The following is an 18,249-nucleotide window of genomic DNA, read 5'->3' on the forward strand; positions in this document are numbered from 1 at the left end:
GTCCTCAGACACGTCAGCCGCGTACCGGGTGTGAGGGCAGGACCTGCCCTGAGCAGCTCACATTCACCCGAGATGTGTGCAACTGTCCCAGCTGTACCCACAGTGCCCAGACCCACTGATATTCGGCTGACTGTGGCCAAGTGCGCAGTGAACATGACCCACATAAAGTTCTGCATCACCTGAAGACAGCCCAAGACTTCTTTTAAAGTATTTTGGATCTATTAAAAACAAACAAACAGGGGTGGCCTGGGTGGCTCAGTCGATTAAGCGGCCAACTCTTGGTTTTGGCTCAGGTCGTGATCTCGGGGATTGTGGGTTTGAGCCCCGTGTCGGGCTCTTCTATGCTCACTGCGCAGAGCCTGCTTCGGATCCTCTGTCTCCCTCTTTCTGGCCCTCCCGTGCACGTTCTCTCTCAAAAAATAAATAAACGTTAAAAAAAGTTAAAAAACAAACAATCACAGAAGTGCCTCTTTTACAACACCTTCATGGCCACTGGTCCCAGGTAAGAAAGTAAAATGTAGACCAAAATACCATATAGACAGAAAATGAGGGTCTCAGGTGTCAGCCCCTAATCAAGCCATAATGCCTGACTTTCAAAATTACAGCCCCCCAGCCTCTGTCTGCTGTCCAGCTGCCTCGCCCCTGGGCAGCTCCAGGTGGTCAGCTCCGGGGTAAAAAGCAGTACAATTTTAACGATTCGAAAGGACTGATGAATCCACTGAGTGACACTAGGGACAGTAGCTGGCTTAATATTTTTTACAAACGTTTCAAACCAGCAGCCCCCCACCATGGCAAAAGTGCTACATGTTCATTATAAATACAGAGCAATATAGAAATGCAAAACACAGAGCGTGAAAGTCTTAAGGTTATCTGGCTCCCACCCTCCCCCGAAGGCATTCCACCTCAAAGAACAAAAAACATGTCACCTGACTGCTACATGGAGTCTGGCCTACTTCTTCGTTAAGATTCTCCCCCACACATTGACAGATAAGGCTCTTAAAAGTAACATCACTAACAGACACGCAGGGCTCTGGAAACAGACTAAAGCAGTGATTCTCAAATTTGAGCATGCACCTGAAGCACCCGGAGGGCTTATTACTGGGGATCTCTAATTCAGTAGCTCTGGGGGAGCCTGGGAATGGCATTTCTAACAAGTTCCTCGGTGATGCTGAGGCTGCTCTTCTGGGGACCACACTTTGAGAACCATAGCGCTGAAGGAACCGGGACCTCCACTGACTCAGTAAGAACATCGTTAGCAAAGAAAAAGCTAGGGAAGAATGAGCAGGACGCAGGCTAGGGGACAGAGGAGAGCAAGTCACAGGGTGCACAAATCAGCCTGAGTTCACTTACCACGGCAGCAATTTCTGCTCCGGTTTTGTGGTTTAAAGCAGCCAGTACAATCGAAGCAATAAAGAAAAAGAAAGTGCTGAGTCCAGTGTTGACCAAATCCTAAAGAAGAAGATAAAGTCACTTGGAAAGAATGATTTCCTGCTTTGCCCTAAAAGCAGCACAAGGCCCAGCCTCTCTGATGACACCATATTTTAGTCTCAATGGCCCAGGGGTACTGGTCCCACAAAGGAAGGCAAAGATGATACCAGCTTATGATGATGCTACTTGATATGTCACCACAGCAAAATCCACATTTTAATCAACCACGTTGTCATTTCTTAATGAATTATTACAGAAACCCAAACTGCTAACCCATTAAGGACACGCACGTTAATTACCATTTTGAGTTCTACTGTCATCTTTTCAAACTAAGTTAAAATCACCTCAGCATGGGCAGCACTCCCCAGAAGTCCAGAATGTACTATAACTGGCCAAGTGCCCTCCATCGCCACCCCCCCCCATTCATTTGTGACTTGGCAAGTGCATGGGTTTTTAGACCTAGAGAACTCACTTAGCCAGACCTCACGCTCTTTCTTATGCATGGTCTTTCATGGGTCTCTATGGCTAAAACCTAGAGGATTTTCTCCTAAGTTTTTTGCAAAGCAAATGAGGTTAGGTATCCAATGCTTCCAAGATTTAACTCCTGTCTCAGCTGTGAAGACAAACGGAGCACATCGATTAAGTGTCACAGCCTGACGTGGGTCCTTACCCACCATGACTTGGGACAAGCCATTTTGCTTCTTGTGTCTCATGTGGGGACAGTACCCCCACCTCACAGAGTTATTCTAGGGGTCAGGTGGAGCCACTCACAGCTACGGTTCCCTGCACATTAATTGCTGCTTCTGTGATCGCCAATGTGACAATGGGATGCTGACATCCGGGGTCATACCAGAGTCCATATAATCTCTACAGGGAAGCAAAATCCAAGGGAAATGTTGGGCTGTTAGTGCATCAACACCAGGTGGGTCCTCAAGGGCCATCTCCTTTTTTTAAAAAATGTTTATTTTGAGAGCGACATAGAATGCGTGTGCTAACACGCGCGCGCACACACACACACACAGACGTGTGTGTATGTGTGCCGGAGTTGGGGAGGGGAAGAGAGAGGGAGAGAGAGAGAGAGAATCCCAATCAAGTTCCATGATGAGAGCACAGAGCCCAACATGGGGCTTGATCCCACAATCCTGGGATCATGACCTGAGCTGAAATCAAGAGTCGGACGCTCGACCAAATGAGCCACCCAGGTGCCCCGTCATCTCTTTCCAAAGTTGCAAAAAAGCAACGTTCTCATCACAGAGGTACTGAGCCTACGCAGCAGGAACCCCAGCACACTGCTGGTGCGGGCTTCCCTAGGGGCTCACAGAGCGAAGCAAGCACCAACTACAAAACTCTGTTCAGAAACCGTCTGCCAGCACAACAGTTTTCAGCTGTGACCAATGTGAACCAAGGGCAGGTTTTTCACAAATTCAAACCAGGAAGTGTTCAGTTAAAATGCTCAGGTCTGGGTAAGGTGCCGTAGGAATAAAGAATATAAAATGTACTTTCCAAAACAAACACTATTGAGAAGTGGGGGGAGTTTTGTGATACATTCTGAGGCCAAACATCAAACCAAATAGTATGTACATTATTGGCGACAGTGTAAAAATATAAATGTGGTCAAGGGCCTACATGCATCAAAGGTTTTAAAAAGGTTCGTGTTGCCTATGATTTCCACATTTGGAAATTCATCTTAAATATCACACTAGTGCAAAGGTCTCAGTATAAGGATGTTTGTCATAATCCTTAACATAGCAAAAAAAAAAAAACAAAAAAACCCAAAAAAACAAAAACAAAAAAAACCCTCAAAAACTGGAAACAAACAAAATGCTCAAGAATAAAGGAGTTGTTAAATAAAATGGTATCTCCACAATGGAACACTATGCAGTCATTAAAATAATGGTGAAGTTGTATATTTAACATGAAATATACTTAAAATAGTTTAAGTGAAAAAGCATAATTCTAATGATTCCATTCCACACACCCCCCCACACACACACATATCACAACATACATGTCTAGGTGAAAGATAGTCTACATAGTCTGGAAGCTTATATCAAGTTTTACAAGTGGTTATCCCAATGGTTTGTATCACATATGACTTTTTAATAACTTTATTGAGATAGAACTCATATGCCATATAATATACCCAATTAAGATGTGCAATTCAATTACCATGATCTAATTTTATTTTTTTAATGTTTATTTATTTATTTGAGAGAGGGTGAGAGAGAGAGAGAAAGAGAGAGAGAGAGAGAGAGAGAGAGAGAGAGGTGGGGAGGGACAAAGACAGAGGAGAGAGAACCCCAAGCAGGCTCCATGCTGTCAGCACAGAGCCAGACATGGGGCTCAAACTCACAAACCGTGAGATCATGACCTGAGCTGAAACCAAGAGTCAGATACTTAACCAACTGAGCCACCCAGGCGCACCTACCATTATCTAATTTTAGAACATTTTCAGCACCAAAAAGAAACTCATTAGCAGTTAATTCTTCATCCCTCTCCTAATCCTAGGCAACCACTAACCTGCTTTCTGTCTCTTTGGATCTTCCTATTCTGGAAATTTCATATAAATAGAATTATATATTATGTGCTCTTTTGGATTCGCTTCTCCCACTCAGTTTAAGATTTCTAAGGTTCATTCAGGATGGAGCACAGATCAACACTTCATTCCCTTCTCTTACTATATAGTATTCCATTGTACAGGTACCCCACATGTTATTTACCTTTTCGTCAGTTTTTGGACATCTGAGTTGTTTCCACTTTCCGGTTGTTTTAAACAATGCTATTATGAACTTACAAGCTTTTGTGTAGACATATGTTTTCATTTGTATTGGATCATCACATGATTTTTTTTTCCTTTATCTGTATCTTCCCATTTTTCTGTAACAAACACTTATTCCCCTGCACGGCTTTATTAAAAGGCTTAAAAGTGGAATACTGCACATGTTCATCGGCATCAACTACATGAGTTCCTCATCCATGAAACAAACATCAGGCCTTGTAGGTTCATCCTTCACATTAGGGGGCACACATGGACATGACCTTAGAACAGGCTTTGGGGGGAGTAGTCAACAGTGGTGTTTAACTTTCTTTAATGCTTTTTTTTTTAATGTTTATTTTTGAGAGAGAGAGAGACAGAGAGACAGAGATAACGAGTGGGGGAGGGGCAGAGAGAGAGGGAGACACAGAATCAGAAGCAAGCTCTAGGCTCTGAGCTGTCAGCACAGAGCCCCCGACAACAGGCTCAAGCCCATGAACTGTGAGATCATGACCTGAGCCAAAGTCAGGATGCTTAACCAAATGAGCCACCCAGGCTCATGAAAAGGATGAAAACCACCCTCACATACACACACACTTGGGTCCCTTCTTCAGTGACACACCAGGAGGTACAGATGTGAACCCCTGTAACTCCAAGAACAGATCAACAGGGTGTGGGCTAGAGGGTGCGAACCCGAGACCTATTGACCATATCTGGCCCACAGACAGGTTTGACTTGCACGGCTTTCAAAGCAAATTTGAACACGCCGACATTTAAACACCAGAAGACTGTACGTAAAAAACTAAGTTCTTAAAAACAAACAAACAAACAAACAAACAACCTTCTAGCTGCCTTTGAAAAACCGTTCCAGAAGTGCCCTATGGCAACCACAGGGTCAGCGGGGGCTGAGTAGGAGAACCACCTGCCTGCCTCCCCGGTCTCCAGCCCCAGAGGCCCCGAGTCTACAAGCCCAAGCCAGTCCCCGAGAACGGGCCGTCCTGTAACGTGCCCCACCCTTCCACACTCTGTGCCCAGGAGTCACCCACTCATCTCTCAAGGCCCAGCTGGAATCTGGCGTTTTCTCTGAACTCCCCCTGACTGACCCACTCCAGGCTCCCGCCCAGGGAATCCACCACCTCCTTGCCTGTGTCCTGCCAGGCCACACACCAAACTGGATCTGATGGAGCACACCTGTCCACAGGCAAGCAGCTTGCATCCACCTGCCGTGTGCTTTCAGTTCCAAGTCCTGGCACAAAGTAGGTATCCGGTTCGTGTTTGCCGGACTGATAACAGGTGAGATAGTTGTGAACAGGTTGGGGCCCAGCCTGTCACTGCAATTGCTCCCAAACCACGGGGCTCCGTGGCTGGCTCTGGCATCGGTTCCACACAAGGATGAGAGAGCAAGTTCACAGCCACTCAGTCTATACCACGCACGGACTTGTGCTCGAATGGCTCCGGTATCAAAGGGACAATCCTAATACTGATGATAGTGGCAAATACTCTCCATGGAGTCCCTGTTGTGCCAACTCTGTGTGCGTGTGTGTGTGCGCGCACACATGTGTGTATAACTTCACAGATCCTAACCTAATTATGACCCAAAATACGTATAAAGTAGGACACGTGTTATTCTGTTCTGCTTTTATGGGGAAAGAAACAGAGTACCAGAAAGGATGAGTGTGGTATAATAAAAAAATATGTATTTGGTCTTTGTCCCCAGTTCCTTGGCATTTTCTGGGGTGACGGGAGTATCTTTTGTGGTTCATAAGGAGCCCCTCTCAACCATAAACAACCATTAGTTTGTGCTAATGAGGTGACTCTCTGGAGCCCCTGGATAGTTTCAGGATGGGAGGTGGTTACCAGAAAAACCAACCAGGCTGTTAGAGGGTTAGAACTTTCTGCCTCACCTGCACCAACCTCCAGGGAGGGGAGAAGGGCTAGAGATTGGGTTCAACCTCCAAACGACCAATGATTTTAACCAATCATGCCTACCTAATGAAACCTCCCTAAAAACCTCCGAATGACGGGGTTCAGGGAGCTTCCGAGCTGGCGACCACACACCCAGGCCGGGAGGGTGCTGCACCCCAACTCCAGGAGGACAGAGGCTCCAGCACGTTGAGACTTCTGGATCCTGCCCTCCACATAACACATCTCTTCCACGTGGCTGTTCCTGCGTTGTATCCTTTACAACAAACCAGTAATCATAAGTAAGCACTTTTCCCAAGTTCTGTAAGCTACTCTAGAGAACTACGAACCTGAGGGGGCAGCTGTGAGAACGCCCAAATCTGCAGTTGGTGCAGGTGACCTGGGAGCTCCATTTGTGGCAGGCGTGTGAAGTGGGGGCAGTCTCGAGGAACTAAGCCCTTCGCCTGGGGATCTGTGTCAACTGTAGGCCTTAGTGTCGGAATGGAGTTGAGTTTTTGGACACCTAGTTAGTGTCAGAGAATTAGAGAACTGCTCGGTCTGGAAAAACTACACAGATTTGGTGTCAGAGAAAAAAAAAAAAAAGACACACATTTGGTGTAAAAAGTTGTGTCAGAAACCCCACACAATGAGTCATGGCCAAGTCCTTGGGGCTCTTCAGGTGGCTCCTCTGGGTGACTCAGACTGTCCCAACTCAACACCCAACCGACCTGGGTTTTTGATCCGGAGAGGTCTGTGGGATGCGCGAGGGCCGCTAAGGCACTGAGAAGGAAACCAAGGAGGAAGGAGAAAAGCCAGGACAGGGTAGTATCAGGGCAGGCAAGAGTGGAGAGTACAGCAGCAAGAACAGAGCGTTCCATGGCAGATTCCGCTCAAATGTTCAGTGAGGAGATGGGCGGGCGCCTGGGTGGCTCAGTCAGTTAGGTGTCTGACTCTCGGTCATGATCTCGCGGTTTCGTGGGTTGGAGCCGCACATCAGCCTCTGTGCTGGCAGCGTGGAGCCTGCTTGGGATTTTCTCTCCTTCTCTCTCTGCCCCTCCCCCACTCGCACTGTTTCTGTCTCTCTCAAATGAAAAAAATATGTATTTAAAACATGTTCAGTGAGGGGAGAACTGAGGAACAGCCTGGGGATCCAGGAACATGGAGGTCCCAGAGATCACGACCAGAGTACTCTCAAGAACGTCAAATTTACCTTTTGTCCCGAGCGGTGACTCCACCGTCTTTATCATTCTTCATTCAACTGTACATTTTAATGAATTTTTCTGAATGATCTGTATTTGACAGTGAAAGGTGGGAAAACACAGATTGGGAGGAGGGAAGGAGAGACAGCACATGCAGACCTCCCTGCTGGTTACGAAGTTAGGCTGAGCAGGCCCTGACGGGCTCGTGGCACCAGCTAGGGAGACTGGGAGCCGCTAGTGGGCTTTCAGTGGTGGGAAAGGGATGAGAGAAGAGAAGGAAGGGGTGGGGCCAGAGGCCTGGGACACTAACCAAGGTAAACACAGGACGCACAGGCATATGAGCCCCTAATATATAGAGAAAAACAAATACCACGTGGTAAGTCCCATAGATTCATCAACAAACAAACAAGCAAACCCAGAGCTAACAGAATCTTTCTGCTTGCATCAAATAATGCTTGTATAAAATACACACTTTGCAACCTCCTCCTTATGTGCCATTTTTCATGAATATTTTTATGTCAATGTAGGCTCCTGAACGACCGTTTTGCTAAATCTATACTAATCACGCCCTATTTCATTCACTAGCAAGCTCTGTTGATGACAATAACTCCTACCGCCTTGTTAGAAAAACACAACACAGCCAAGGCCAACCCTCTGTAGGGATTCCAACTGGGAAACCCAATCCCAATAAGCTGTGTCCAGCCCTGAAGAGCTCACTTTTTCTCCCCTCCCAAAGAATAGATGACCTGAGCTCTCCTCAGTAAGTACTACCTCCTCAAGTTCATGTACTCACATACTCTTCTGTTGGATAAGCAAACACCTTCATCTGCTCTAAAAGGGTGGAAATTCTCGGTGCGTCTGGGTGGCTCAGGCGGTTGGGCATCCAACTCTTGGTTTCGGTTCAGGTCATGATCTCACGGTTCCATGAGTTTGAGCCCCACGTCGGGCTCTGCACTGATGATGTGGAGCCTGGTAGGGGTTCCCTCCCTCCCTCTCTTTCTCCCTCAAAATAAATAAACTTAAAAAAAAATGGGGGTGTGTGTGGAAATTCTGGAAAAAGGATCCCAAAAAATTGAAAGCATTCTCAAGTGACCACATCACTCACTCAGGTGTTTGCTCCACCAACACCGTCCAGAAGAAAATGATGTATGTTAACTTCCCAGTGAAAAAGAGGCACTTCAGTACAACTGAATAATGTGGTAGTCACCAAGCAGAAAGCCCTTCATGATTAAAATAGGAAAATCCAGGATGCCTGAGTGGCTCAGTTGGGTAAGTGTCCAACTCTTGATTTTGGCTCGGGTCGTGATCTCTCGGTTCATGAGGTCGAGCCCCGCGTTGGGTTCTGTGCTAACAGCTCAGAGCCTGGAGCCTGCTTTGGATTCTGTGTCTCCCTCTCTCTGTCCCTCACCCACTTGCTTGCTCTCTCTCTCAAAAATAAACAAATATTTAAAAATTTTTGTTAATAGTTAAAAAAAAAAAAAGAAAACCACTCTCACTCATGATAATATTAATACTTCTTATACAGGGTTATGGGAGGGGGGATGGGCTAAATGGGTAAGGAATTAAGGAATTTACTCCTGAAGTCATTGTTTCACTATATACTAATTTGGATGTAAATCTTAAAAAATAAAGTTAAATTATAAAAAAAAAAAAAAATACTTCTTATGCAGGCAGCAGCGCACACTGGCTTGAGGTCCCCTTATACACATTGTTTCATTTCCTTCTTAAAACAAGCCTGTAAAATACTATCGCCTCCACCTTACCAATCGCGGCCTTCAACATGCGGCTGTAAGTGACCTGCCCAGAGTCACACACAGACCTTAAGAACCACCTTGCACTTGAACCCAAAAATGTCTAATTCAAAGTCCCTGGTCTTCCTGGCAGCCACTTCTTTGTTAAACGGGTCCTCCGGCACTTTGCATTCTGGTTGGAGGAGGCTAATGAGGTTGTCCTATGCTCTCTGTCTACTACACTGTCAATTTAAATGGATAAATGCTCACAACTCTGTGAACATTTTTTAATGGAGAACACAAACTTTATCTTAAAAATACTTGAGGGGCGCCTGGGTGGCTCAGTCGGTTAGGCGTCCGACTTCAGCTCAGGTCATGATCTCACAGTCCGTGGGTTTGAGCCCCGCGTCGGGCTCTGTGCTGACGGCTCAGAGCCTGGAGCCTGCTTCAGATTCTGTGTCTCCCTCTCTCTCTGACCCTCCCCCGTTCATGCTCTGTCTCTCTCTGTCTCAAAAATAAATAAACATTAAAAAAAAATTTAAAAAAAAATTAAAAATACTTGAGATGCTGGGGCACCTGGGTGGCTCAGTCGGTTAAGCGTCTGACTTCGGCTCGCGTCACGATCTCACGGTTTGTGAGTTCAATCCCCGTGTCGGGCTCAGTGCTGACAGCTCAGAGCCTGGAGCCTGCTTCGGATTCTGTGTCTCCCTCTCTCTGGCCCTCCCCTGCTCATACTGTGTCTCTCTCAAAAATAAACAAACAGGGGCGCCTGGGTGGCGCAGTCGGTTAAGCGTCCGACTTCAGCCAGGTCACGATCTCGCGGTCCGTGAGTTCGAGCCCCGCGTCAGGCTCTGGCCTGATGGCTCGGAGCCTGGAGCCTGTTTCCGATTCTGTGTCTCCCTCTCTCTCTGCCCCTCCCCTGTTCATGCTCTGTCTCTCTCTGTCCCAAAAATAAATAAAAAACGTTGAAAAAAAAATTAAAAAAAAATAAATAAACAAACATTAAAAAAATAAAAATAAAAACCACCTGAGATGCTAAAACCTGTCACAAAACCAGGACAAATCCAGCTGAGTTTTCGACTGAAATCAGCTTTTCTAGTTCAGCTCTTCTTTTATATTCCCTCCTAGGAGTTCGAACAACACACAGAGTATTCTGCCAGGAAGACCCGCTCCTCTCAGTACCCCACAGGATCACCATGGGGGTGGTCTTCCCAGGCAAGGGGACCTCCTCCCTGGCTCCTGCACCCGGGGCACACTTTCCATGCTGCCGCACACACCCAGCACTAGGCAGCAAGACAGGAGCTCACACAAGGGTGGGCGGTCTGCAGCACCCTCCCTGCTCCTGCCACCCTGCAGCAGGAGGCACAGAGGGGGAGGCAGCTGACTGTGCTTTCTTGTGTCTCTGACCGATTTCCTTTGGGCTCTTGCACATGAGCGTTTGCAAAGAAACATCAAGAAAACCAAGTGCTATTATTAAGTTTCCTTTCTCATTCAGCAGGGCAAGGAAAAGTAACACACGTCAAGGAACAGGGGCCCGGGAGGGACCAGCCCTAAGCTTCCCATGCTGATCAGAGGGTGAGCCCGTCATTAAGAACCCAAACCGTCGAGAGGGCACGCTTTTTCCACTCAAGACTCTGATCAAACCACCAAACCCTCTGCGCCCTACCAGTTGCTTTGAATTTAATGATAATCCTAGGCTTTGCAACTCATTGGTCATTTTCATTCATAATTTCAATTCTTCCTGAATCAATACTTTTGTAAATGGCTTTTGGGTCCAGTGTGAAAAAAAAATAAAGGTATTAATTCCATTTTCTCTTTCCAGATTCTGTAAATATCAACATTACCAATCTTCTCTGGGGATCATAAAACTGAAATGACATCTTTAAAGGGGTCAAAATAATTTTTAAGATGGTTTTACCATTAGTGAAGATTCAAATTACCTTATAGTTTTATCCAACCCAGTAAAGAAATTTAAAATTTCACAGTTGAATTACAATGAAATATTTAAGTATCAAAATGAACTGGAACCAAACAGCACACGGAGAGGTTCCAAATTTCCCTCGGAGCCGAGCGGCACCCAGGGTCAGAGAGCGGTGACCTATACTCACTGTCAGGTTCCAGTTGATCTGGGGGATCCTCATGTGAAGGTTCAGACTGAACAGAATCAGCAAGACTCCAGTCACCACAAATGCACTACAGCTCACAAACTCAAAGAAGTAGAGGCCTTCACACGGAGAACACTCCATGATGGTCTCTATGCAGATGAAAGCAATCAGGGCCAAAATCTAGGAAGAAAATTGGAAACACACATATATGTGTATATTTAGTACATGGCCGTGGACATATGTGCCTGCCACGTTTAACTAAAACTCCACCACCACCATATGCAGCCAGAGTTTTCCTCTGGGGACGACAGCATCACCGTCAGGAACACAACCTGATGAAATTCTTACGAAACAGGTATAGAGGATAGAATTCCTGATGTGGACACCTCGCACGACAGCCCCCCGACACCGTCCGGGTGTGGCCCTCGTGAGGAAACAGAAAGGAACAACATCTCTGTGATGTTTTCGGTTCTGCCTCTGCCACCAGTAAGTGGACTCTGCCTACACACGTTTCCAATTTATAGTCCCCACCACAATTATGCCAAACACGGAGAGGGCAGGGTCCAAATGGTGTCCGTTTATGCCATCTGCAGCTGCCCTGGTGGTTCAAGCGGAGGTCACGCAGGCCGACTGGCACCCCTGAGGGCTTGAAGACAGGGACGAGTATAATCCCTCCTTCTCCCAGTTACAAGTCCCTAAAAGTGAGGCCTACCTAATTAATTCATGAGCTACGTTTTTTAAAAGTTATCACTGGAGGGGCGCCTGGGTGGCTCAGACAGGCAAGAGTCTGACTCCGGATTTTGGCTCAGGTCATGAACTCACAGTTCCTGGGTTTGAACCCCACACTGGGCTCCGTGCTGACAGTGCAGAGCCTACTTGGGATTCTCTCTCCCTCCTTCTCTCTCTGCCTCTTCTCTGCTTGCCTTCTCTCTCAAAATAAATAAACTTTAAAAAACTTTTTTAATAAAAAATAAAAAAATAAAAGTTACCACTGTACTTGGTCAGAAAAAGTTGGAATGGCAGCTTATAAAAACATTGAAAATTTTACCAGTAATGGCATCGGTTTCTTTCTGAAGAACCAAAGTAATATTCCAGCAATATGTCCCCAGAGATCAGAGCTCATAGTTAAACAGGTATCAGTGGAAATTACCAGGTAAGCTTTTAAAAGATTTCAGGATGGGGAGTGCCTGGGTGGCTCAGTGAAGCATCTGATTCTTGGTTTCTGCTCAGGTCATGATCTGATGGTTAATGTGTTCGAGCCCTGAATCGGGCTTCGCGCAGACAGCACGGAGCCTGCTTGGGATTCTCTCTGTCCCTCTCTCTCTGCCCCTCCGTCACTCACTCTCTCTGTCTCTCTCTCAAAATAAATAAATCAAAACTTAAAAAAAAAAAAAAAAAAAAAAAAGATTTCAGGACCAGGTGCCTGGGTGGCTCAGTAGGTTGGGCAGCCGACTTGGGCTCAGGTCAGGATTTCACAGTTGATTTCAATCCCCAAGTTGGGCTCTGTACTGACAGCTCAGAGCCTGGAGCCTGCTTTGGATTGTGTGTGTGTGTGTGTGTGTGTGTGTGTCGCTCTCTCTCTCTCCAAAATAAACAAATATTTAAAAAAAAAATTTTTTTTTTTAATTTCAGGAGAAGGAAGAGGAGGGGTTCCAATGGCTGAATTAATGGGCCAATGATCAGGACAGGTCAGGTGGTCTTTTACCTAAAACCTAAAACCTAAGATCAGTCTTAGTCTCCCAGCCTCTACTCTACCGCTTCTCTAACAGAGCACTTCTCAGACCACCACATGTTAAGCCTGGGCCAGAACCTGAGGCGAGCCCCCACTTCAAAGGTCCAGGAGGTATAGACAGGCGACTCGGTGGTCCCAGATTTGTCCTTAGAGCCACCAACAGCTGCATCACGAGAGAGCCCATCAGAAGTGCAGAATTTTTTTTTTAATGTTTATGTATTTTTGAGAGAAAGAGAGCTGGCAACAGGCAGAGAGAGAGACACACACAGAATGCGAAGCAGGCTCCAGGCTCTGAGCTGTCGGCACAGAGCCCGACACGAGCCTAGAACTCAGGAACCGTGAGATTATGACCTGAGCTGAAGTCGGATGCTTAACTGACTAAGCCACCTAGGCGCCCAAGAAGTGCAGAATCTCTGCCTCTCCTCCTTGACCTACAGAGTCAGAATGTTGTTGTTTTTGTTTGACAAGATCCCCAGATAATTAAACTTTGGGAACACCCCAAGGCATGGGCTGCTCTGTGACCTCTGACTACTGGAGTCCCACATGTGCCTTTCAGGGCGGGACTCAATGCCACCTCCTCCCCATGCCTTCCCAGATTGTCTCTCTCCCTGCCAGGCATTATTTGATTGCCCCTTCTCCTGGGAAGGCTTGTTCATCTGTGATTGCATTCTATCCTTTTTTAAACTTGCTATCATGTCTCTCTCTGCCTCGTGAGCTTTTTGAAGGCAGGGAGGGGCCAGCCCATCTCTTTCCTCCCGAGGCACCAAAGCACAGTTACTTGCACGCTGCCAGCAAACAGGGCCTCGGGAGCCACGAAAAACCCACACCCACAATTGCTAACTTGCTTGGCAGGATCTCCACGTGAAAGGCAGGACAGGGTGGCGCCACTCTATCCACTATCAACATCAGTACTTCCACACTGGGGTGCTTGGGTGACTCATTCAGTTAAAAGTCTCTGGCTCTTGATTTCGGCTCAGGTCATGATCTCACAGTTCATGGAATTGAGCCCCATGTCGGGCTCCGCGCTGACAGCCCAGAGCCTGCCTGGGATTCTCTCTCTTCGCTCCCACCCCCTCCTGCCCCGCTTGTGCCCTCTCTCTCTCTCTCTCTCTCAAAATAAATAAAAATAAACATTAAAAAATATATATTTCCACACAGCAATCATAAAAGACACTTCTATCAATACATGGTTTGTGCTTCTATTTTAAGTCAGAGCATGCTGAGACGGGGGTCTTTAAGCACACATTTTGTGCGTCTCCTGATCGCTCTTGTTACAATTCTCTGCAGAAGCAGAGACTTGAATTCTCCATCTGAATTTCATGCCTGACTTGCAATCAGTTCACAAAGAAGTAGTTCATGTAAGGGAAACTCCTCAACTTTTTTCTTCCCCCTGTAATTGGATCTAGTAATCCTGGGCAAGAAATAACACACTGTACTGATGAGTTACAAATGTTTCTGGTATGCTAACTTCAACCATATTTGTGTGGGAAGGTAACACCTACAATCTTAAATATTAAAAACGGTTTCAAGAATATGCAAATCTAATAGGCCACTCAATACAGCAGTGAACAAAACAAACAATCTCTGCTCTCTAGCCCATATTCTAATGAAGGAGAAGCTTTTAAAAATTAAATTAAAAATACAGTACACGAGGCAGTGTTAAGTGCAAAGGGGGAAAAAATCCAAGCAGGGAAGGAGAGTGCAGTGTAACTAGGGCAAAGGTGTTTGAAATGTTAGGCAGAGTGACATGAAAGCCTCACCGAGAATATTCTAGATTTATATGAAGTTTATCATTTATCACAGTCTATTACAAACGATATTCAAATGAAAGAGAATTTCGACTGCCCCCATTCTGACCTCAGTCTGTTCTGATTGAGTTCTTCTTTCCAGTTTATCTCTTAACTTGGGCCAAACACCCTGTGAGCAAAGCATCCTGTGATGGAAACCAAAACTGTCCCCTCAAGCAACAGGCACTGCCCTGAGCCAGCAAGAGCCATCAAGAGCCAGTGGGGCCGACCCCAAGACAATGATCAACCTGACCTTTACTGACCAGCTGCAAGTACCCACCGACTTTTGTCCCACATTTTCCTTCTATAAACCTGGAAGCATTTTCAGCACGTGGGAGATGTCTTGGAGACGTCGTTCCTGGTCTTCCCAGGGCGCGCCTCCCTGAAATCAATTCCTTTCTTCTTTCCCCGCCACTCACCTCTGCCTTTGGACTTTGTCAGCGGCCAGTGGCTGAACCCAGTCTGTCTGGAACCCCCGGAGCCAGGTGCTCTTGCACCCCAGTTACAAAAGGATAAAATTAAACAGCAAATGGAGATATACACAGGGCAAGGTCCAAAAGCGTCTCTAACACAGGAGCTCTGTCCTGCAGAGTTTGGAATGCACGGCCCTCCTGGCACGTACATACACATTTTGGTTTACCAGCCTGGAAGCTGTCAACTCTTGCCTTCAGAGTTTTTAGAGCTCGGTTTGCAGCCCCTTCCTAGAGGCCGGTGGGTGGGGCTGAACTCTCTATCACAAGGTCGCTTCGCCTGGCAACCAGCCTCCATCCTTAGGTGCCTTCCGCAACAGTCCTCTCATTAACACAAACTCAGGTGTGGTTGAAAGGGAGTTGTTAAGAAGAGCAAAAGAAACCTCTCATCATTTGGGAAACTTCAAGGGTTTTAAGAGCTCTGTGCCAGAAATGAGATGAAGACCAAATATATTATTTCCTGCTATAAATCACAGTGTCATGAGTATTCATAGGTAGACAGAGATACAGATAGATACACACACACACAGCTATACACATACATTAATCAATCCCCTTTTGATAGGTATTTAAGCAGCTTCTAATATTGTTTCGAATAAGCAGTACACTTTTTTGCCTGCCTTTTGGCATAGCAAATGTCAAATTTTCCTCCAGCACAGTGAAGTCTACAGCTAAAGTAAAACCTACCTATTGACCAACAAGAAGAAAGTACGAACTCAAAGTTAATGCTGGAAGCCAACAACTTCAAGGCAACCCAAGAGTCAGAAGTAATTCAACTTATAACTGTTTTGCAGTAGACAAATATCACAATGTAAAATAGTACGGAGTTGTTCAAAAAGGTGCAAATAAGTAACAGCCCTTGTATTTGCTAATTGAGGGATCATGTGAGTCCTTGACAGGGCCCTTTCCATGTAGCACCTACCGACTGACCAAGAGTATTTTTTCATAGTTGGCAAACAAATTTATACTAAAAGGTTGTCAGCAGCTAATTATGACTGGCAAACTCAAAAAGCAGGAAGGGGAAAAAATGTTGACTGATTAAGTTACTATTAAAACTTTTCAAAATTTTGGGGCGCCTGGGTGGCTCAGTTGGTTAAGCGTCCGGCTCTTGGCTTTGGTTCACGTCATGATCTCACGGTTAGTGAGTTCGAGTCCCATATTGGGCTCCGTGCTGACAGTGCAGAGCCTGCTTGGGATTCTCTCTCTCCCCTCCCCTCTCTCTCTGCCCCTCCCCCAACTGGCACACACTCTCTCTCAAATAAATAAACTTTAAAAATAAATAAATAAATCAAACTTTTAAAAATTTCACAGGACCCCATGTTACTATTGGTGGAAGTGTCCAGCGTCAGGACCTTTCTGGAGGCCACAGTAATCAACGGCACTGTTCACCAGTACATCCCATTCTCCCCCTTGCAGGCACACTGTAGGGTTGGAGGCTTGTGCTGTGAGATGTTCCCCATGCAGATTTATTCTCAAGATGATGGAGTTTCTGCCTCAGAACTCCACAAGTGCCGCTCCAGCTTGCTATCATGACTCCTCACCAGGTGGCAATGGAGTATCAATGGGCATTCTGGGGATTTGGCTAATTGGAAGCTGAGTGAGAGACAGGTTACATTTGGGTTCAGTTGTCACTTCCACACATAGTTACTGTAAATCCCCCCACCGCAGGAATGGCTTCCAGATACACTCTGAGCTGACATCATGAAGAAGAAACAGGCCCTAAAATTCACAAGATAGACCAAGATTATATTCAATAATGCAGAGTATGTAATTATAAGCACATACATATGTTCTCCCTTTTTGGTGGGAATCACATGAAATAGAATTGATCAGAGAATGCAAACTGGTGGTTTGAGGAGGTTCCTCAGAAAGTTAAAAATAGAACTACCCTATAACCCAGATATTGCACTACTAGGTATATACCCAAGGGATACAGGTGTGCTATTTCGAACGAGCATATGCACCCCAATGTTTATAGCAGCACTACTGACAATAGCCAAGGTATGGAAAGAGCCCAAATGTCCATCGATGGATGCATGGATAAAGAAGATGTGGTGTATATATACAATGGAGTATTACTCGGCAATCAAAAAGAATGAAATCCTGCCATTTGCAACGACGTGGATGGAACTGGAGGATATTGTGCTAAGTGAAGTCAGTCAGTCAGAGAAAGACAAAAATCATTTGACTTCACTCATATGAGGACTTTAAGAGACAAAACAGATGAACATAAGGAAAGGGAAGCAAAAATAATATAAAAACAGGGAGAGACACAAAACATCAGAGACTCTTAAATACTGAGAACAAACTGAGGGTTGCAGGAGGGGTTTGGGAGGGGGGGATGGGCTCAGTGGGTAAGGGGATGAAACACTGGAATCTACTCCAGAAATCATTACTGCATTCTATGCTAACTTGGATGAAATAAACAAACAAATTAATTAATTAATTAAAATAAAATATAAAATAGATCAGAATTCCAGGGTGTATGGCAGGAACCTACAGCAGTGCTACAAAGAATGAGAACGTGTGTGGAAGATGACAATTCATGCATCCCAATTTGTAAGACGCTATCTGACAAACCCTGAAATGATGCGGTCGGAAAGCCCCAAAGACAACGGCGCTCAAAATGGCCTCCGGTGCATTGAAACCGACCGAAGAAGCCAACGTGCCAGTGACAACCTGCTACACACATTCATCCATAAGAGGATGTACAGAGCATAGCAGCCTAACAGCACAGGTAATGGTGCTGCTCAATACAAAATAGTGGCAATTTAAAATGTGAGTTGCTAGGGGCACCTGTCTGGCTCAGTTGGTGGAGGCTGCAATTCTTGATCTTGGGGTTGTGAGTTTGAGCCCCACACTGGGCATACAGATTATTTAAAAAGAAAATCTTAAAAAATAATAAAATTTAAATTGTTCTAGTGTACACCTACATTTTTGTATACTCTGATTCTGTATACTTTTTCAATATTAAACTGATCATACTAAAAATTCAAATATGACCTATATTAGTGGAGGCCTAAAAACAGAAAGAAAACAGTTCTTAAATTCATAATTTTGTGTGTTTCTCATTAAAAATATTCATTCTTGTACCTAGCTTTCTATTTTTAATTTAATATATTTTTCCTGTGGGAAAAGTGG

The 18,249-nt window shown here is 45.5% G+C and overlaps 1 protein-coding gene across 1 annotated transcript in view; it reads right to left on the reverse strand.

Moving 5' to 3' along the window:
- Positions 1-18,249, reverse strand: part of CMTM4 (CKLF like MARVEL transmembrane domain containing 4) — a 66,743-nt gene that overhangs the window by 5,289 nt on the left and 43,205 nt on the right. Inside the window, exons 2-3 of the mRNA XM_042970512.1 lie at positions 11,123-11,299; positions 1,351-1,449 (exon numbers count right to left, since the gene is read on the reverse strand). Coding sequence (XP_042826446.1) covers positions 1,351-1,449; positions 11,123-11,299 — 276 coding nt within the window. The remainder of the gene's footprint in view (positions 1-1,350; positions 1,450-11,122; positions 11,300-18,249) is intronic.

The sequence above is a fragment of the Panthera tigris genome, chromosome E2, assembly GCF_018350195.1.
Source record: "Panthera tigris isolate Pti1 chromosome E2, P.tigris_Pti1_mat1.1, whole genome shotgun sequence".
Taxonomy (NCBI): Eukaryota; Metazoa; Chordata; class Mammalia; order Carnivora; family Felidae; genus Panthera; species Panthera tigris.